Source organism: Cyrtonyx montezumae, unplaced genomic scaffold (genome assembly GCF_038088225.1).
Source record: "Cyrtonyx montezumae isolate F1298 unplaced genomic scaffold, pur_monq_1.0 scaffold_15, whole genome shotgun sequence".
In the NCBI taxonomy this organism is placed as follows: Eukaryota; Metazoa; Chordata; class Aves; order Galliformes; family Odontophoridae; genus Cyrtonyx; species Cyrtonyx montezumae.
In genome coordinates, this window is record NW_027071881.1 from 2,977,207 (window position 1) to 2,999,571 (window position 22,365).

Genomic DNA, 22,365 nt, shown 5'->3' on the forward strand with positions numbered 1-22,365 from the left:
AGGGCTCGAGCAGGAAGTGGCTCACAGTGCCTAGTCCTCATAGAATCATAGAATTACAGAATCACTAAGGTTTGAAGAGACCACTAAGATCATCTAGTCCAAACATCACCCAATCCCCACCGTGCCCACTGACCACGTCCCTCAGTGCCACATCTCCATGGTTCTTGAACACCTCCAAGGTCAGCGACTCCACCACCCTGGAACTGCTGTGCCAGTGCATTGCCACTCCTTCTAAGGTGAAGTTTTTCCTGACACACGATCTGAACCTCTCCTGGCACAGCTGAAGCTCCACGAGCTCTGAATGGGCCATGCTTTTTATCTGAAACACAAAAATGGCAACTGTCCAAACCCAGATCACAGACTCACACTGAGGTTTGTTTTGCTGCTATCTCATCTTCCTGTTTTCTTGTCCGCTCTCCCCATCTCTTTGTTCTGTCTGCCCAGACTGTGCTGTGGTAACTGACACTGGAAGCTGTGTGGGTAGGGAATGGGTTTTGTTTTTAATAAAGAGGAAAAAAAGAAAAGAAAAAGCATGGTTACATCATCTTGCACAACAGGTCCCCACACTGTGGCTGGGCCAAGAGAGTCTGTAAGAGCTGCAAAAACACAAAAAACTCAGAATGGCAATAATTAAATGATATTACAGCATGATGTATGTAATAACAATGCGTTCTAGTCCGCTCCTTGCATGGAAACTCCCAGGTATACGTGGCAACAAGGGAGAGACAGCAGAATGCTAATGACGACAGAGGATGGGGGCACCTAATAGAGCTTTGGCTAATTGCCAGTTTGCCTGCTCTTGAACAATCTGCCTGTGCTGAGCTAGGCATATTTTTTTTGTGTGTAGAAAGTTTTTTCCCTAATCCTTCCTAAAGTTGACGGTGTGAAGGTCTGCAGAGCCACGAGGTCTTCTTTGTGGCCCAGAGAGGCCTTCAGGGTTTGGAAGCCCACAGCAGCGGATCAAACCCAGGAAAGAAAACTTCAATTTTGGAGAGCACCAGATGTAAACTTGCAAAATGAAGAAGTATTTTTGTGTACTTTGAGTTTGGGGGGGATTTTTTTTTTCCTAGTTTTCTTGATTCTTCTTTTTTTAGTCAATCCAGATGACTAACTCAGAGCCTCTTTTCTCCTTCCCCACAGGCAGAACTGAAGTCACTGATGATTTGCTTGCTGCAAAAGGTCCCCGCTGACTTTACCTTTGGGTCTGCTCTACCATCTCTCTTTGTTTCATGTAAGCATTTCTGTGGTAATTAGACTGGTAATGACATAATCCCTGGTGGCCCTCCTGGAGCATCAGCATCTCTGGGTTGAGAAAGCTCTGCTCGTGGGCAGTGTATTTTGTCTCTAAGCGAGGAGGCCAACTATCCACACTGCGAACGTTGGCCCAGTTATGATGGAAAACCTTTTAAAAGAGGAAAGTTCTGCTGCGTTTCCTAGAAGTGATTCAGAATAAATTTGTCTGATTTCCTCTGGAAGCTCACAGCAACCTTGGCAGTGAATATTTCGTCCCCGGCTGCTTCCTTCTGGACTCTGCGGTCTGTATTGTCCCAGAGGAACGCAGATAGCTCTGTGATTTGCAGCTGCAGGTGCAGGCACTTTTTGTAGCTAGGCACAGATATGTTCAGAGCTTTGAAGAGCAAGACCTTGAACTAGCAGTGGAAGCAGATTAAAAAAGCTCTTCAGCTTCCTAAACTGCAACTCCTACAGTCATCTGAACTTCTGCATGAGACAACGGAGGAAAACAACCCCCTGGTTTCCAGAGGGTTTTTTTTTTTTAAACGTAGCAGAGATTTGATGTTTTCTCTTTGTTGCCTTTCTTCTAAATGATTTCAAACTACCTATGGGTATGAATGCCTCTAATTTCAAGGCTTTTCTTCCGGGATACAACAAAGAGAAGGCAGCCTCTCAGAACTTTGGCTGCAGGCAGAGGAAGAACAGACATGTCCACGAGGGGACACAGCCATCCGTGGGAGCTGGCAGAATAGAGAGGATTGAGAAGTTCTGCTTTCAGAAGCTTGTCCTCAGAGCTGGATGTAAGGGGGTTCTGCCCTAAAAAAAATGGGCTCTAAATGCTTATCAAACAGCAGCAGCTCCTCTATCTGTGTTGGGAGGAAGAACAGTCTTCTGATGAGGGGCTTGGCCCTGGCCACAGCCTGTGCCTCAGTTTTCCCCATGAGTCGGGTTGCTATTGGCAGTCTTTACAAAACCCGTTTGAGATCTACTAATGAAAAGTGCTATGGTACTATTGGTCTGACTTTTATTCCTGCAGAATTAGTGTGGCCCGAGGTCTGAGGACTGTGCAGGGAAGTTTGGATCATTTTTGGTCGAGGTTCTAACACCCCGTGCTTGTCCTCGATTCCCGTTTTAGTATGTCTGGTGTCAGTGGGGCTGTGGGAGACCACAGGCTGGGGCTGGTGCCTGGGTGCTATGCTGGGCTCCCTCTGCTCTGCCTCACATTGCTGATGGGTGGCCGGGACAGACAGCCCACTGTCTTCCAGTTGTTGGCTGCCATACACACGGGCTTTGAACAACTGTGATTCTACTTCTGTAACACTTCCAAGGAAAGTGGACTGTTCTTTTGGTGTTTTTTTTCCACACTTTCATAGAAACACAGAGTCATTAGAATTGAAGGGACCTCTAAAGGCCATCTGGTCCCATTCCCTGCAGTGCACAGGGGCAGCCATAGCTCCATCAGGTGCTCAGAACATTATCCAGCCTGATCCTTAGGGTCTCCAAGGGTGGGGCATTCACCGCATCCTTGGGTAGCCTGAGCCAGTGCATTACTATCCTTACAATAAAGAACTTTTATCTTGTACCCTATCTAAACCTCTTTTAGCTTGAAACCATTTTCCCTCATCCCATCACAGCAGACCTTGCTGAGGAGCCTGGCTCCTTCCTTGTTCAAGGAACGTTTGGACACTGTGTTGAGGGGCATAGTTTAATGAGAACTATTGGTGATGGCTGTATGGTTGGACTGGGTGATTCTGTGGGTCCTTTCCAACCTTGCTGAATTCTATGATTCTTTCTTATCACCCCTGTTTATTTTCTTTGTAGGGTAACCGGTGCAGGCTGTGCATTGTAAACACAGGAGAATGAACCAGACAAAAGGAGAACACTTATTTATTATGAGAATGGCTGAAGTTTTCCTTTCTGCTGGCTTTCGGGTCGAAAAAGGGACACCCAGAGTCAAAGGGTAACAACAGTGAGAATAACAATAAAAGAAAGGGGAAAAAAAAAGGAAAAAAAGAAAAGACAAAAAAAGGAAAGGAAAAGGCACGACCTAGCGTGACGAATAGAGCTAGAAGATTTACATTAAGAAGACAAAAAAAAAAGAAAAGGTGGGGGTGGTGCCGATGGGGCCGGCTGGGCGCCGGGTCCCGCCCGCTCCCGTCCCGCGGCGGCGCGGACTCCAAGGCCCGGCATGCGGCGGGGCAGCGCGCATGCGCACTGCGGAGGGCTTGAGTGGCAAGTTGTTTGTTCAGCGAGCCCAGCTGCTCGCCCCGCGCCGCTGCTCTGCCCGGCTCCGCTCCGCAACTTCGGCACCCGCATCCCCGCCCCCGGAGCCGGGTAGGGGGGAGAAGGAGCCAGGGAGAGGGGAGGGAAAAAAGGGCCAAAAAAAAAAAAAAAGATTAAAAAAGAAAAAGGAAAAAAAAAACCCAAAGCAAAACGAAAAAACAGCCAACAAGGCAGCGACAATAACAGCACCCCCTCCCCCTCCCCATTCAAAAACACAAAATAAACCCCGGGGATAGATGAACTACAAATGAGAAAGAGGAAAAGATGGAACTGCACATCCTAGAGCACAGGCTCAGAGTGGCCAGCATAGCCAAGGAGAGCATCCAGTTGTTTACCTATGGATTAATCAAACTTGCTTTCCTGTCCTCCAAGACGAGGTAGGTGCCGGGGATGGGGCACTGAGTGCTGTCCTGGCAGGGGGGTGGGGGGAGCCCCCTCTTTGCTCAATGGGGCCGGGGGCACCCCGGTCCGAGGGGGCGGGGGGACCCCGCTTCTGGCTGGGGGCACCCTGCTTCGTGCACGGGGCTGCGGGGTCACCCTCCCTGCGAAGGGGTGGGGGGTGAGGGATGCCCTGCTTATAAAGGGGTCTGAGGGGGGGAGGGGGGACGTTGGTGAGGCAGCCCTCCGTGCGAGGAGGCAGGGGGCTGAGGCCAGGGGGCACCTTCCTTCCAGCGGGCAGGTTTTGGGGGAGGGGGGGGTACAGCAGCCGGCCGGATGGTCCCCGCAACGCTCTGTCCCCGTCCCAACCCCGGGGGTCAGCGCTGCAGTTGGGGGTCCCGCGGGGTCCCCGCTGCTCGGCCCGGGCTGGGAACAGGTGGGGGCCGAACAACAAAGGACAACGACGGCAGCAGCAGCGGGAGGAGTGCTGGTGGGTTTTTTTATCTTTTTTTTTTTTTCCCTCTTCCCCCACCCCCCCTCCGCTTGTCGTTGCTTGCAGCACTTATTCCAAAAGCCGTGTTTGTGTTAAAGAGACGCTCCTTCAGCGCTGCCAAATTGGAGAAGGACGGGGATGGATGGTTTGGGGGGAACGAGGGGGAGGGGGGGGAGGGGAATGCCCACCTTGCACTTGGTCCTCTTTAAAACCCGTGCTGTTGGGATAGCTTTCCGGAGAGGGGAAAAAAAAAAAAAAAAGAAGAAGAAAATGTAGTGGCAGGCACCGGGAGGAATTTTCCTTTTTTTTAGAGGAAGGAGAAGCCCGGAGCTGTGCCCAGTTGGTTGCACACATCGTACCGCCTGGGCCTTCCCCAGCAAAACAACTGGAATTGCAAATGCTTTTTCTCGTGGTTTCTCTTTGGCTCGTTGACTTTGTGGCTCTATTCAGAAAGAGGAATGGCGATGTAAATAATACAGCCCGAACTCTTCTTGTTTTTCCAGCCTGATAATTAGCGCTGCAGCTTTCTCCTCAGATTGCATTCTTGTGACGAAGGTGGGAAATTTTCTTTGGCAGCGGGACAGTAATAAATAGCTAATAAATTTCCTTTTTATTCCTTAAATTGTTTTATCCCGAGCTGTAATTCAATCCTCTCCCTGCAATAACACTCACGGATGAATGGACCTATTTGTGGTGTAATTTGATTACGGTCCCTTATCTTCCAGCTAAACTTCATGCACTGAAATCTCACTCTGATTTGGGGCTCATCCCATTCAGCTCAGCGTGGTGCGTGCGTATCCGCACCTTGTTTACTGCCATTCCCGAGTGCTGTATGGGGTACCCAAAGCTCTTCAGTCTGAAATGGCTATTTTTCATGTGTTTTTTTTTTAATTACTAATTGAAAAGTGGTTGCTGGCTGATGGGGACGGGGGGGGTGCCAATGGATATAATTCACATCAGCAAGGAGACCTTTAAACCTGTCACTTCTATTGCACGGGCTGGACATTGGTGGAGTATTGACTTATCTCTGTATTTTAAGTTCACAGCCATTTTTCTTTTTGCTTGGTGTTAAATTTATCTCAGCTGTCGGAGAGGGGCAGCAGGCAGAGTTGCTCTGGGTCATCCCATCCCTTCCCGTGTGCAGCCCTTGGAGCAGAGCAGTCCCCGGCTGCCGCTGTGGGCTCAGCCCTTTTCCACCACCACCACCAGTTCTGTGGAACCTCACTGGTCAGGAAAAGCAAACTGTTTGTGGAAAGGTTTTGCTTGGTGTGGGAAGCTTGTGTCTATTTCCCTCCTGCTTTGTTTTCTTTTTTCTTTGGAGGTGTAGGGGAGAGGAGGGAAGGCTGGTGCTGTTCTTGGGACAGCAGGTCGTACTCTGTGCTCCAGGGACGGGTGGGATCCCCTAGCCTGGTGCTGTGAGACAGGTGGAGGCCTCCAAGAGGTGTAAGTGCCTCATATCCCACTATTTCTCCCCACTCCTTTAAGGAGTGCCCAGGGGGCGGTGACTTACTCATAGCAAGACAAATGTCCCCTCCTGAGCACCCTACCTGAAAAAGGACCTTTGGGGGTGGGAAGGAAAAGAGAAGGGTGCCCCGTGTCCCTGCTGCTCTTTTCTGATGAGGTTTCAAACTTACTTTTACCACCGATGTTTTTCCCATTGGGACCTTAAACAGAGAGTGTTGCAGGGTAGGAAATAATGCTTTGTGGGACAGATGGGGCCCGGAGAGGTGGCAGTCACACACCCTCGTGTTAGGGTATCCTACAGTGTTAACAGAGGCTCTTACTTCTGAGTAAGAGTAACCCTGGGAGGAGGGTTGGAATCTCTTTCACATCCTTATACACTAAGGAAAGGGGCTGGAAGAAATCTTAAAATCTTGGATATTTTTCTTAATCCTCTTGGGAAGGAGCAGTAACAAATGCCCCTCTCTTTAGTTGGCCTTTCACCACTTTGCCTGCCCTTGTTCATGTCACGAGCCTTTTAATTTAGCTTCTGTAACAATAGCAGTATTTTATTTTATTTTTGCACAAAGAACAGCAATTTTGGAATGATTCCGATGGCCAGAAGCAAGAAAGCAGTTAACGAGGTGAAGAGGTGAGAGCAGCAGTGAATAAGGCAGCAGGCTGAGTGGAGCAGGAAGAAAAACACAATTAATCATAGCTTTGCATTTTATGCAGAGGTGCCTTAAGACAGGTAGTCCAGTGGTAACCGATAGTGAAACTCTGCCTTAGTTGTGCTGCTAGTGCTCTGCTTGTGTAAATAAGCACAGACCTATTGATGCTCTGCCGGGCACCCTAGTGGAGGATCAGCTCCATGTCATTTGTAGTTGCATGCTGAAATGTGCATCTATCTCATCTTTTTTGCTCTTGCTCTTCTCTTGGCCCTCGTAGTGCTTTACTGTTTGCGATACATCTGTGTTTGACTTGAGTGGCAAGGTTCTCCAGGCTGTTCCAAAGGTGTGTGTTGTGTTCATGTTGTGTTCATTGCGTTCATGTGTTCATTTGTGTCAAAACACTTGTAACTGCATCTCTATTTACTACGTTAATTAAGTGTGGATGGGTAGGGAGGACTTGGATAACTCTGAGCCGCCAGCAGGGAGGAGTAAAGTGAGCCTGCCCTTTTGGGTTTATAGAAATACATACGGAGATTTCGAGTGCTGGAAAAGAAAGTGGGGTCGGGGTTCTCCCAAGTTCTGTGTCTGTATGGTAGAACTAGCACCTGCTTGCTGATTTCTGGGTAACACTGTGATAGTCCGTTGAACATCTGAAGTCAATGAGTTACCCAACAGCCTTCCCTCTCTTGGTTCTAGTACCTAGCATGATGCTTGGTGGTCATCAAGGAACTGAAGTAGCTGAAAGAGATATTACTTAGATTTTAATGATGATACGTTACAGTCAGCATTAAGTTGATTGCAATGAGAAGTAAGGAATTATAAATATGCAGAACAAATGGGATTTTCTTCCATCCTTGAAAAAGCAATGAGATCAGGTTTGTTATTTTTGCAAGTTTGTGATGTATTTTTGGTGATCCACTCCTTTTGCTTGGTAGTGTGTAAGAAACTGACACTGCTACTCAGAAACAATGTGGTGTTGCTGTTAATGTAAGTGTCGTTCCCTGATTGCTTGCTTGCTGCCCAGGTGCCCTGAGATTGGAGGTGCTGCAATAAAGGTCCACTTTGGGTTTCAAAGCACAAAAGGACAAACAAATGTTTAAAATCTATCTGTGCACCTTGTGAGGTCAATTCAGGAGATCAGCAGCCCTTTTCCTTTGATATAAACTCAGCCTAATAAAAGGAATTTGTGCTCCTCTTATAAAGTGCAGATCAGTCTGCTGAGTGGGGTGACCTTCAGGCAAGGATGGGTTGCTCCTGTTATTAAAACCTTCTTCTCTTGGATTCTGCCACCCGACGTGTCAGAGGAAGGCCACTGAATGAGGGCTTTTGAGGTATTTACTTGCCCAAAGCAGGTTGCTTGTGTTGTGGCTAAGACTCCCAAAGGACTTGAGCTTTTTTTTTCAGTGTGTGGTTGTTGAGGTCTGGAGTCTTTCTAAGCCCAACATGTTTTCTGTCTGCTGTGGAAGTATCCACACACTGTTGCCCAAATGCTGCCTTGAGCCACCTGCCTGCCATCCTGCAGCATTCTTATGCATGTGTGCAGGGTGTGGAGCTTGCTGGTGGGCAGTCAGCACCATAAGAATCCAATGGATGAGATGGGCAGAATAGATGGTTTGTGTTGGAGCCTCATGAAGGGCATAAGCTCTTGAATTGTGCATGTCCTTAGTTTGTGTTCCGGGCTGCTGGGTGTCCTCGCTGAGCTGTGAGGACATTCCACACTATTTTAATACACTGAGACTTGTAAAGATCAAGTTTCCTTCCTGGTGGTTTCTTATTGTTCATCTTCAAATGCTGTTATTATTTCCCTTTCTTTTCCTCCCCTGGTGGGCAGGCTGCCTGGTGGGGCCCTGATCTGTTTTCCTCCTGCCCTGCCATCCATCCTGGGAAACCAAAGGGGGTTCGAAAGGCAGAACATCAACTCTGGATCAAATCACACCTGGTTGCAGTGAGGTTGTGGTGGTGCCTCATTTCCCGTGATAAGGTGTTTCCATCCTTTGGTAGAGGTCTGTCATCTGAGGGTACAGTGGTAGAAACAACCACTGGATCTCGTTGAGCTGAGAAATAAAAAAAAAAGAGGAAAAAATATTTATCTTTTGCTGTGTAACTCATCAAAACTCCCTTCAGCTGAATATTTGTTTATACTTTCAGATGGAAGTCAATATTGAAATAAAAAATGTGGCTTTCATTAATTCCTAGATGGCTTCCTCTGCAATCCAGGTGCTTCAACAGGGGTGCTGCAGGTCTCTTAGGGCAAGCATGGCGGCTGTGTGTTTGTCATCAAGAAGGAGCAGTCAAGCTGCTCATTAACAACAGTTTGAATCCACAGCCTGCTTGTACCACTCAGTTATAACTTAAATTAGGCCCCGTTTGATGGCTGAAACTATTTGACAATGCCTTGCTTGTGCTCTATAAATATGTAAATCTTTCCACTTAATTCGACTGTTGGTTTTTTTTTAATCTGTTGAGCACACTGCCTCATTTATCTAATACACAACTCCTTAATCGTCCTGCATGTTTTAATGCATGTGGACAAGGGCTACAATTTGTTTTTTCAGAGGAAAACAGTGCAGATTTGTTCTTTTGTTTACTGCCAACTCTAGAGTAAACTCCAGCTCTGATCTGCTGATAGCTGAGGGCTGGTGAAGGAAGAATTATACAACAGGAATCTAAGGAAATAACTCCATTCATTGCAGCATTAACAGAGCAAAGTCTGTAAGTTGCAGTTATTATTGGTCCTTGGACCGGATGGTCCTAGTGGTCTTTCCAACCTTCATGATTCCATGGTTTCAAAGTGAAAAAGATTACTCCCCCTGAGCTCAGATGGGATTGGTATAGCTGAATAGAAGGTGTAGTTGCTGGGAGAGAGAACAACAGACAAAAATATTTTATTATGGCACAAAATAAGTGAAGATTGATTAAATCTTTTTTGTGACTGTATAGTCCCCAGATATTTTTGGACTCACTGCACAGTGTTCTGCTGTGCTGACCATGGAAATAAACAACCTGATCTAATTTTTGTGGTCTCATGTATAATAAAGCATTTCGTACGAGTTGATATATATATTTTTTTCATATTGGAAAAAAAAAAAAAACAGTGAATGCTTAAACTTCCTCTCCAACCAGAACTGATTTCCTTACCTCAGGTAAATATGTTTAACTGAAGATTGAAATGAAGTATTTCTGACCTGCTGCTTTGGAGGGCTATTGAGCCCGAAGTTGGCTTGAGGAAAAGATGAGTGGCAAGCCTGTTTGGTGACAGCAAACCATTTGTAAGTCTTTGGGGGACATTCTGAGATGTGCTTGTGTGGACATGGCTCCATTGGCCAAGCATTTGTTTTTAAGGCCATTCTGGTCCACTTCAGTTTCATTAATGCAATGGAATGGATGTTTTTAAGGTATACATGCTGTTCTTGTCCTGTGCTTGTGGAGAGATGTAGGCTGTTGTTGGTAGGAAGTTCTTGACCCAAATTCTTTCAGTACAGACTGTTTATTAAGTGGGAACCCAACCCTTTCAGAAGTGTGAATGTGTGTTTGATTAAGATGTAACAGTAAAAGAGAAGTTCCCTTCCTTCATTTGCAAATTTTTAGCATCTCCATTGAAGAGGGTGCTGGAGATGTCGTGAAGAGTCATGGGCTACACAACTTAAGGTTAAAGCAAAATGCGACCTTAGGGTGTTATATGAAGTATTAAAATATGTGAATTTAAAAACAGAAGGTGCTGGGGGAACTTCTAAAGCTTGGAAGGGAAGATTTACAGGTTTTGACATGGGTGGAACAGTTAAAATGGAGGTGTGACTGTCTTCCCATCCTCTTCTGTTTAGGCTTTATAGAAACATTGTGTGTCAGAGGATCTGGGTAATGATACGCTGTGGTTTTGGTGATGCCTGAATATATATCCCAGTTCTGTGATTAAAAGCTGTGTAATCAACACTATATTATGCCACAGGACGTGTCTTGCCACACAGAGCAAGTTGGTTGCGGCTGACAAGTCAGAGACCTTGATGGGAATGGCCCGTGTTAATCTTGCTTAACATTTGTAGTTTTTATTTCTTTTCCTAAATAAAGATCGACTCTCCTCTCTTGGTAACCTCTGAGGTGCTCACTTACAACTAAGTATGGTCTCAGCAAAAAGAACAAAGATTGTTCTTAATGATGAGATATACTCCGTATGCATCTAAGCAGCTGTATGCATTTGCATGGATTTACTCAGTCTTTATTTTTTGAAAATGATGGATGACTTATTTATTATGTGATTAATCTTTCAGTTGTGATCTTTTTCGAGCAGCTTTTGGATGGAAATGGGAGTTTGAGTTGAATGTGGCAAACAAGCATTTTCATTTGCTGTTGTTTAAGTAATAAACAAAAGCAAATGTGCTGAGTAGCTAGAAAAATATCTGAACCTGTTTAGTGTTTATAGCTAAGCGATTTAATGTGATCTGTACTGAACAAACTCAATTGACGGTGACTTGAGACTGTGCCTGTCAAGGCATTCCAGGCAGTTGTTCTCAGCCTCCCACACCTACTCGTCTGCAGGCTGGGAGAGGGGGAAAAGCAAACAAACAAACACAAACTTACTTGCTTTTTCAGTTCCTAATTTGTTTCTCGACCCGGAATGAACTGGTGATCATTCGGCACTAAACTGAGTAATTAGAAATGAGAAAATACTCTTTTTGCAGAAGATGCTCGTGCTGTCAGAATCTGGCTTGTTGTGTAAGTGGACTGGTTCCAGTTGCCATGTCACCCATTTCTCCTCAATTAACTCGTTAAATGTGCTTTGCAGCTTCAGCAATAAATATACTTCCTTTGATTACTCTTATTCTTACACCTAAGATGTCATCTCTTCAAAAAGGACTCCAGGTGTCTTCAGATGTGTTGATGTTAAAATGAAAGCGTACTTATATTCTCAAGTCCTTTGTTCTGAAGTGGGCAGGTGAGAATTAACCTCTCAGCGCTGCCGAGATAAATATGGGACAGATTATGATAGACTGAGATGGTGTGGCTCAGGATTTTGTCCTCTTAAATCTTGCACCTGAAGTGCATGTGTCTTTGCTCTTTTGTGTTGTGTTGGTCTTCTGGGCATCACAACTGCTCGCTCTGTTTGGCATTGTGTTTTGTATCCCAGTACAGTTCTGTGATTTAATGCCTCGTTTAAGCAGGACAGAGTGTTTTCTGAAGGTAAGTGTGAGGCTATGTGGCCTCTCAATATGGAGTGCCCTCAGTATGGAGGAGTAACTCTCTGCTGTGTTGGTTTATTGGTGCTTCTTGTTTCTTTGCATTTCTAATTGGCTACATGCTGTTTAAAGGGAAGAAAGAGGAAAAACAAAAAAAGCAGAAGTTAGAGCAGACTCAGGCCTGCTCTATTTTAAACAGAGTAGAAGACAAAAGTTCCCTAGCTGGATAACAGCAAAACTAGCCTTCAGAAAGGGCACGTGCTCACTTCTGTATCAGCACAGACATGAAATTACAGTTTGTAGGAATGTTAGGCGGATGTATGAGGCCAATGGAGCCTCTTCAACCCCACCCCTCTATGTAGAAGTTTAATTTATGTCCTTGACCATAAGTAAGGGAAAGTATTAGAATGGCCTGGGCTCCGAGTGTTATTTGGTTTGACTCAGCATACAGCACTGTGTGGTGGATGCCCTACAGGAAAAGCTGTGCTTTAGTTACTGTGCAGTTCCTGAAATCCTTCTTTAGCAGTGGTCATGCGATGAAACCACGCTATGGGAAAGAGTTTTCCCCGCAGTCTTTGTGCTCTTATCAAGTTTCTCCATGTGTTTCTGCATGGTCTTCATAATTCCTGTTGCACAGTCACTTGGCTGGTGTTGTGCCTCATCCCATTGCCCATCACAGCTCCAGGTATGACCTGAAGGGAAAGGTTTGTGCCAGGTTGCTGAGCTGTCCTGTGATAGCTCTTGGGCTATCATAGGCCAGAAATCCTCCTCCTTTGCACAGGAGTGCAAAATCAGCACGGGATGACTAATATGAGGAGACTTTGTGCATCCTGGACCCATTTGAATGGCTGTGTTCATTCAGATGGTGGCTGAATCATGCTCTCCAGCAATGATTTAAATATGAAATAGTCTTAAAACAATATGGTTATACATTAGCTTTTAATGGGCTTGTGAAATAGTGTGTTTTCAGTGGGTGTCCCATGGTAAAAAGTGATGACATACTTACTGGGAAGGGGTGGGGAGGGGAAAAAGTCAGCGATGATGAGTAGCATGTATGTGTAAAATGTTTCATGTATGACTGGTGTCCTTTTGCAATATACTTGCACATCAGCATATACTTCATGTGTTTATAGTGTATGGTGTTAAGTCCACCTGTGTCTGATACTCTGTCTCAGAGCCTTCCATGGCATGTTGCTGCTGCTCACCTCCTTTTGAGCTCCCACAGGCTGGAACATAACTGTGTTTTCTTTTTGCTTTGTAGATGAGTGCCTAGAACAGGTACTAGCTCTGTTTTTAGAATCAGAGAACAGAGCCATTGAATTACTTGAGTTGGAAGGGGCCCCCAAAGGCTATCTGGTCCCACTCTCTGCAGTGCACAGGGACACCCACAGCCCCATCAGTGCTCTTAGCCCCTCCAGCCCGACCTGGGCAGTCTGTAGAGATGGGGCACCATTGCCTCTTTGGGCAACCTGTGCCAATGTCTCACTGCCCTTTAGGTGCAGTCAAGGTGTGGTTGGAGGATCGCAGCTAAGCAGCTGATGAAATTCCCAGCACTGAGACAGCAGCTCCCACCTCCAGTGTTGTGGAGGTTGCTATTAACTTGCTGAGCGTGATCCAGGTTCAGGATGTTTAAAAAAGGAAAACAGAATCTTTGAAGACAACTCGTTTGGGTTATGTTTATGGCACAGGCTCACAAATGGTTGCAGTAGTGCAGCTGTGGGTTAATTTTGGAGTAGAAATGATGGCTGGACTTTTTTACTGATCAGATGGTTACATCTTCTTGTAAGGATAAAATTGGCTTACTTGTAAAGGTGCAAGGGATGTGAATAGTAATGGCTTTTCCAAATAGGATAGACACAGCTTACGTGTACTACAAGTATGCTTTGAATATTACATCTGCTCCTTTTGTGTTTTTAATTCTGACAGTAACACCTTTTTTTCCTTTTACTTGTGTTTGAAAGAGCTCAGTGACAGGAATAGAACAGTTCCTGGGTTCAAAATAGAGTGGTGCCTTCTCCTTGGCTTGTTTAAACACACGATGGATTATAAATTCCTTCCAGGATCAGCACAGAGAAAAGGACAATGAAAGAGTTTTGTGCTGTTCCTTAAATTAGAGCCGAGTTGAAAGCAGTTTGGAACCTACCTTGTACATTCGACAAGTGCTTAAACAGTGTCAAGCTTTCTTCCCAATTGATACTCACTTGATATCAAATCTAACGTGAGGTACCTGCTAATGTTTATGGAGACACCTGAGTCCTGCTAAGAAAAAAAAAGTCTGAAGCACTTGCACCCCATGGCTCATTGGGGGCAACAGGGCATAGGCTGCAATGCCTGTTAGTGTGGGAGGGAAGGATGCTTAGGGATTTCTTAAGAATTGCCTCCTAGAGAGACACACTGACAGCTTTCCAGGGCACAAGCATGGTACAAATGTGCTACGGTTCACAGTGCTTTGTGAAGAAGAGAGTGAAGAGCATTGCTGAGAATTAGTTGGGGCAATCGAAATGGGAGTCCACGCTTTTTGGTAGGAGAGGTGAAAGCCATGCTTCCAGTTTGCATCAGCCACTTGGTACCCCTGTTGTCCTGCTGTTCCTGCCTTAGTTTTCACTTGCCTTTTCTGGCCCTGGTTTTTCTAGGCTCATTAGTGAAGGCGTGCTCTGTGTTCTTTGCCTATATGTTGAGTTGAAAGATGTCCATTTGAGCTGCCAGTAATAACAGTAGCCTTCCTGAACGTCATAAAGGAAACAGGAATATACTTGTATGAGTGTGTTTGTGTATGTATGTATGGAAAAAAAACACATGTATGCAAGTCTGCTTATACAACACATACATATATGTCTTATTCCAGAGTCAGAGCACCCTTTAAATGGAAATTGCCTCAAGTAGAAATGAGAGGTAGCTCATGCTGTCAAACAAAACCATGTTTTAGGGGCTCTGATAGCCGTGCTTCAGGATAGAGAAAGTCTCTCTTCCCAATACCCTTCAGATGACAGCTGCCACAACGGAGGCTGCATCTGAAGAATACATTTTCATGTGGCTGTATCCTGGGCGCTGGGAAGGCTGTGGAGCTGCGAACAATAGCAGAATGCGGAGCTGCCAGCAGGGAGTCTGAGTGGACAAGTATAATCATGCACCGCTCAGCTTTCAAGGAAATTACAGTTAGTGCACTGGCTTGCTCATAATAGCAATGCATTGTTTAGCTTAATAACTTATCAGCTCTCCACGAACCAGCCAGCGATCACTGTCATCATACCCTGCTAATCATTCTGTTCTCCGTCTGCCCCGCGATGAACTAAGGACCTGTCACATCACCTATAAAACTGGCAAATTGAGTACACTGTAATTTATTTTTTTTTCTCCCCAAGCTAGAAGGAGCAATATCTCCCACCTTTTTTGTTCTTTTTCTGTCTCGGATGTGATTGCACGTTTAGGGGCTTTTTTAAGCATCAGGTTAAAAGCCTGAGCTTGAAAGGACGTTGTCAGATTGTGTTGTGTTGGTTTTTTTCCCCATCTGTAGGAGTCTTTGTTAAATTGCTGTTCTTCATAGTAACTACTGGGGAGCTGAATCTGAAATCTGCTTATTTTGTGTGTGTGTGTGTTGCTTTTCCATACAGCATTTGGGGTGGAGGGGCAGTTTTCTGCCCATAGTGCCTGGGTTCCTGTCCATCACAGCTCTGTAATAGTGAAGAGTGATTATCCCTGTTAAAAAACATGGAATTTAGGCACGGTAAGGTGAAGTGATTTACCCCCAGGCATGCAGGGAGCTGTGGGAGAAGCAGGCTGGTGGCCTGCTCCCAGTAGGTCATATATCCTCCTTGAGTGCGTGCTGGCTTCTTGTCAGAGGGTTATTTGTCAGTGGCCAGCACGGGAGGAGCTGCTCCTGAGCGTTTGTTCTAAAGGAACAGTGGACACTGATACTCAAGTACATTTTACTAGATAATATATCCACATCTTTTCTTTAAGAGGTAGTGCTTTAAATTCTTCTGTCTCTGCTTCTTACTGCTGCCACTGCTTGTTTCCTTACAGACCGACTGTGTCCTGCGGCTGAAGGGTAGGGAACAGGGACAGGGCACTGGAGTTTCGGATTGTGCTTTGCTGTCGCCTGGATATGTGGCTGTGGATGGAGAGTGGAACTTCTATCTCAAGACTAATGCACGCAGCAGTAATGCATCTATAGCTTTAGTACAGCTTGGGTAATACTGGTGCTGTAACCAACCCTGGGATGGGCTGGCCAACCAAATATCAGTTTTAGGTGGGTTCTGGTAGTCCATGCCAGTCTCTGCTGCATACATGAGAGCCCTTTCTTCATTCACTGACAGCCACAATGCTGAGAGTCCAAATAAAAACCGCTCTTGTGGAGTGCTGCAGAAGAGCTCTATTTGCTAACCTTTAGCTGGACAGATCTTCGAATGGAGCAAAATGGGAAAGCTGTGGGGACGCCTACCCTTGGTCAGCAGTGCACGGATAGGCATGCTACAGCAGGGGTGCTCTCAAGCTGGGTCTGTACTTGGGGCTGAAATGATGCATCTGAGAAAAGGGAGGGGGAAACAGATGGATGTGCCCGAATGAAACAAGCCTCCTTGCTGCTCTGAGTAGCACAGGCAGCTGTAGGGATAATATCCACTGATCTCAGGGATTGTGCAAACAGTGGGGTGGGCTATTTTTATGAGGCCAGAATGAGTACACTGGGATTTAAATGAAATCCTGAGTATTTCAGTGTGTTGGTTGGTTGGTTTTTTCTTTCAGTTGTTTGGGGTGTTTGCTTTGGCTTTCCCCTCTCTGCTGTCTGTTATAGCTTGAGAAAGACAATTGTATCTCTCTGCTGGTGACGACCAGAATTAAAATAGGAAGGAGCCTTCTGCTGCAAGATTTATTGCCTGGCACATCTCCGTTGTCTGATGAAGTGTCATCTTTCCTTGTGTTTTGAGAAGATGCTGCCTGACTGCGATATCTCCGAACCATATGAGAAAGCAGTTGGCCGCATCCATTCCTGTCAGTTATTGGAGATTTAGTTGGTGTGATAGAGGTCTTCGTATGTAGTATTGAAAGATTTAAGCCCAGCCTCTGCTAATAGACAGAAAAGATCAGGTCATTGTGAAACTGTGGACTCTGTAGAGATTTAGTTTTATGTATGCTTCAAATGAACTCATGATCTCTGGCATCATTCTCAAGAGGTTGAGGAAGAATGCTGAGTAAATCTCTCATTCCCAAGATCTGGTTTCATAGTAAGGAAATACCTGAAGCTTACAGGTGTGTCTGTCTCTTCCATATGAAGGTTTCCCACTCAGCCAGGAATTTGCCGTCTTCCTTTGAAAACAAATGGCTGTTGTTCAGCTAGTTCCTACTGCAAACACATCCTGTTTTGTTGGCTTCAGTTGGTGCAGGGCTAGCAAATGGCAGTTACCTTGCTAAATGCACTGAAAAACAGCTGATTTTCAGGTTATGCTTGACCAGAGCTTCCTCACCCAGGAGATATTCTTTTTTCCCTTCCTCGTGCCTACAGATACAAGAATATAAATGTCAATATCTGAGCCAGTTACTTTGTTATGGATCTGCCCTGTTAACCTAATTCCACACCTGGCAGAGACAGCAAGTTTCTTTGCATTGATTGCAGCAAGCTGGAGCCTGATCCGAAAACCTGGTGTAAGAGGCTCTGTTCCTGCAGAATTCTGTTGTTGCAAATTGAACATCAGTATGGTTGAGGTTTCTGGGAAAACAAACCATTTTGCTCGATTAAGCATGCATTATGGTTCTTGGATTAATTCATGCTATATTAAAGCCAGCTCTTGATTATCTCTGGATGAATGACGTAAATGGAGAAGTTCCTGTACCAGGATGGCAGAAACACACCCAGGCTGGATCTGGGTGGACAGACTGAAAGCAGCATGCTGTCTTCCTGGCATTGCATTGTCCGTTTCCCAGCTCGTGAAGTTTAGCAGGTAACAGGGTTGCTGACAGTTCTTCTCCACCAGCTCATTCCAGGCTCATTTCTGTCATTTCTGCTACTTAGTTTTATCCTTCTGAGGCTTCCCCATCCTGTTGTTCTGCACAACTACTGCTTACAGCTCCTATTGCTTAGCAGCTCCACTGCAGCTTGAAGCCATTGTACCCTGCGGTGGGCATGAAGATGCTGATAGAAGTACTGCACCTTCAGAATCTTTCCCACAGGTGTTTTCCTTCCAGCTCTCATCACTGCTCATGAGCAGTCTTGTACTGAGAATAGTTCAGAATGGTTCAGAGCATCTCAAACTGCTTGGCAGTAGCTGGATGCCATGCTGGGAGAAGAATGTAAGGAAGATCAAGTGTTAGACTGCACCAAGAATCTGGGACATCCTGTGTGAAATTTCATGTTTTGATCAATATATATGTGTTGTGATTATTTTTATATAATTATGGGGTGCATCTCTTCTACACATTTATCATACAAGCTTAAGTAAGGGATTCATCTGTTGGATACAGTGCATGGTAATGCCAAACTCTTTCACCTCTTACGCTGAGGTGCTTAAATAATTCCAGTTAAAACACGCGGTTATTTTCTCTTTGCCAGGTCTGTGTCACCTTTATGATTTTAATGCTTCATTTGGTGTTGCTTTCCAGGAGCTCTGCATGGTTGTTACAGCTGGCACAGTGGTATGGGCCCATTGCAATCAGGGCAGTGCACCCAAGGGTGAAGTCAATGAGAGAGTGGCTCAGCTCAGAGTGGTTTTGGTAGGCAAGGAGTGAGCTAAGCCTGTGTAACAGGAGAAGTCGTTATTTGATTGAAAGCAGTGGCTGCATTGACATTAATGTAATTGAAAGGGACAGACTTTGTCCCTCTCTGTTGATAGATTGGAGTGTTGTTTTTCCAGCACTTATGTTCAGCTCTTTATGGTCTTCTGTGTTGTAGATGCTCCCACTGTACACACAGCACTAGAATGACAAAAACTACAGTAGTCGCTCATTCCAACCTCAGATTAAAATGAGATTTATTTTACAGAAATCAGTGAACTGTGGTCCAGTTCTTAGGGTTGCCAAGAAGATGGCAGACAGCGAGCTGTCACAGGAGACCTGTCAAAACTCCTTCATCTTGGCCTACCTTCATGGCATGCAACATTGCTATTAAACTTGCTATTAAACTAACAGTCAGCTTCAGTACAGGTTTAAAGCAATAGGCTCTACTAAGCTATTGTTAGTATTTTATTTTATATTTTTACCCATGAACCTGTGTAGCTGTGAGGCACCTTCTCCTGGAAGGTTTGTGTATGTAGAGCAGCTTCTGTCCTCTTCAGATGCCACTGTGAGTGTTTCCTTCTTGCTGCCATATAGAAAAGCAGTGCTGTTTTTGTGCCATCTCTCCTCGTACCCTTTTCCAAACTAGTGAATGTCATGGCTGGGCCCAGAGCTGGAGATGTAGCAGTGGAAATATTTCATCTTTCTGATGAGTTGATTCATTGCTGGGTTCCTAAAACTGCATGATGCCTTCTGGTAGCTTTCTGTCAGCGTTAACCTCTTTTTCTTGGTCTGGGTTGTTGACACCTAAATTATGACATCCTCCTTGAAAACAGTTTGCACCTTTCCTAAGCAGAGCACTGTTGTCCATGGGCACGTATCAGGATTAGTTCTTTTGGACTGTGTTTTTGTCTTACTGAGTCCAGGGCACTTGGGGACTCAGCGATTTGTCTTTATTCATTTTCCAAAGGATTTTGGTCCCTCTGCTGACAGTTTGTCTTCAGCTTGCTGCCTTTAGAAATCGTCTGCAAATTCTGCGCTGGCAATCCGTCAATCTGTCGTCTGAGGCAAGATGAGTGACACTGCTTGTTTCAACATATCATAACTGTTGTGCTTGCTCCCGCTAGCCCTGTAAAGTCTTGTTATGTCAGGACGCGTGGGAGGGGTTGTGTATATTTTCATAGTTGGAGGATCTCCTTTTGAATCCTTACTGTTACACATCTCGGCCTTGGTGGAGTTTGGTTCTGCCAAAACGGTGTTGTTTTGAAGAAGTTCCACTTGTGCTCAGCTGGCCAAAGCCTTTGCTGTCAGAGCAGTGGGGTTTGGCTGCTGCAGCTGATCAGGCTCCTTGGGGTGCAGGCTGGAAGCTGCTGCATGGAAGCAGGCAGGCTGAACGCACAGTTAAACTTGGGGTTTGATAGAGGAATGACTAAATCAGGTTTTTCAGCCTGTGTTTTGAGGGAGGTCAAACTATAATTACAGCACCTTTCATCTCTCTCACTCCACTCTTCCCTTGATCTTTTTTGTTGCTCCTCTTTCTCTTGAGGCTGCAGAGAGCGAATTCCTGCAGAATTCCTGGCACGAAGATGCAGGCTGATAACGCTGGGTGTAACACCAAAGCAAGAGCTTGCTGCTGTTCCATAGTTTCCAGCATGGCCCATTGCAGCACAGCTGCTGGAAGATCCCCAATCAAGTGCCCTTGTGCTCCATGGGAGCCCAGTTCTGTGTCCCAGTGCTCAGTGCAGGTAGGAGCAGTGGTCACAGGCTGAGCATGGCAGGACTGAGCACTTTGTTAGTGTCTTTCTCACAGCTACAGAATTGCAGTCTAGGATCACAGTGTTTGTTCTTAGTTTGGTAACCAATTCATTGCAAAGCCTCTTGCACATCATTCAGGTCTAATCCTGAACATAGAGCAGCCCCCAGTAAAGCCCTTTCAGCTATTCACTGGGGACATGGGATCAGCTTCTTACCTGCTGTTTTTCGCTCATTTAGTAGGACCTGGGGAATGAAAACCATCATCCTCATACAGAAAGTGTGATAATCTGTTAATGTTTGTGGGGTGATAATGTGGGTATCACCACGCGAGTCCATGAATGGGTCTGATGGGTGGCAGTTATCAGCTGGGCCTTTGGAGCATGGGATTTCTGGCCTATTTCATCAGAATACAGTTTTACATGATTATGGAGGATAATGCTGGAAATGCCTCTGCTCTGGGCTTGCCACATGTCCAGATGGCAAGGTCAGCACAGCATGGACCTGGTTCAGTCTCTTTGTGTGACAAGATAAGTGCTGCTGCTTTCCCTCTGTGTGCTTCTGGCTCAGCTAGAAACTAGGCAGTTCTATGACTGTCAATAAATTCAGAGAGCTGGAAATCATTATCTGCAGTGAGCTTTGCTTTTATTGGCCTTCAATTAATTTCCCACCCCTTCTAAATGTAGTTCTGAACTCCCAGAGCTTGGCAGTGGATTTTTGCTCTATTTTTTAGGAAGCATTTGTCAGTGTGGCAACACCTCATGCTTTTGCATGTGGAGTGATGCATCTGTCCCATCTCTGTAAGCACCATCTCATTGCTTACATACATTTGATTATAACAGGGCCTTAATGCGGGCAGGCATGTGGGGAAGGTCAGAGGCAGAAGTATTCCCTCCTATTTCTCCCAGGCTGGAGAGGCATCCTCCTTTCCTCTTTCTCCCTAATGAAAAATGGTCTGGACCTTTCCAGCAAGCCAGTCCTGGTGTCAAGGGTGCAACAAGCACAGGCAGCTGCAGCCGGCAGCTGGAAGATGGCTGAGGGTACGTTGGCTGTCTTCCTTGTGTAGAGGGGCTCAGGAGTAAGTGTGAGCATCCAGTTCCCTTATCCCTTCCTTTGCAGAGAGGTGACAATTCCAAGTGCTTTTCACTCATGAAGAGCAGGAAAGTTCTTCCCAGCACAGTAGGTGTCAGAAGAAGAACCAGGAGAAAACCTTTGCCCTGCTCTCCAAATGCACCTGAAGATGAGTTTGGTGGAAACCTGGCATTAACTAAGCTGTGGCATAGATAATACTTGCAGAATTTTGACCAAAGCTTGCCTGAAGACAGGGAGGCTCCTTTGCACTCTGATAATTTTTTTCCCATGATGTGTACTGTGTGTTCTGCTATTTTTTCATTTCATGTTCATTTCCTTTTGCTGACATTGGAGCATCATATGATTTAGAGCTTTGTTTTCAAGCTTGATATGAAGGCTAATTACTTCCTTCTTGCATCCTCTCAGTATGAAAACATGGGACTTAATCTTTTACAAAAGAGTAAGGAAGGGTTTTGTTTTTTTTTAGGTCCATGGAAGTCTTCAGTAGATTTGAATTTGTTTTTCATAGCACACAAGAGAACAAAACATAAGGAGCTGCGCTCCAAATCCATAGCTTTGTGTGGACACAGAGTTCATTTTGGTACTCACTGGGTCTAATTATGCAGTTAGTTCAGCCTGCGGTGAGTACTTTTAGTAATTAGGGGTACACCATGGATATTTGATGTCTATATAAAAGTCAGAATGTATTTGTCTTGTTTTCAACCCTGACTTGCTTTGATTATCTATCACCTTGTTGGTAATTAAGCTGTACGTTTTCTCCATGTCCTATTTTCTCATGCTCTCTCTTACCTTTAATTTGATAAGAGGGGGAAAAAAACTGCAGCAGGAAACTTCGGAGGTTTAGTAAATTGTATCAGTGGGAATGTGCAACGTGTTCTACAGAGATGCCAACGTAAGGGCAGGCAGCCTGCTGTCTGGGCAGTTTGGTGAGGAAAAGGTCACTGCTTTTAATGATCCTCATCAAGTGTTACCTTAATAGAGCCATGGGAGCATCAACTCTTGGGATCACTCGTGTAATGCAAGACTGGCAGGAATCATTTCACCTCTGATTAAAGTGGCTGTTGTTCTGCTTTTATCTGAAACTCCTGCTAATGGTCCAGCCAGTTATCTGCATGGGCTGAGTGAAGGCATGGCTTAGAAAACAGCT

At 45.4% G+C, this 22,365-nt stretch overlaps 1 protein-coding gene across 1 annotated transcript in view; it reads left to right on the forward strand.

Annotated features, from left to right (window-relative positions):
* The first annotated feature begins 3,645 nt into the window (after positions 1-3,645).
* The window catches only part of CASTOR2 (cytosolic arginine sensor for mTORC1 subunit 2), a 90,412-nt gene continuing 71,692 nt past the window's right edge, over positions 3,646-22,365 (forward strand). Inside the window, exon 1 of the mRNA XM_065731755.1 lies at positions 3,646-3,893. Coding sequence (XP_065587827.1) covers positions 3,781-3,893 — 113 coding nt within the window. The 5' untranslated portion in view covers positions 3,646-3,780. The remainder of the gene's footprint in view (positions 3,894-22,365) is intronic.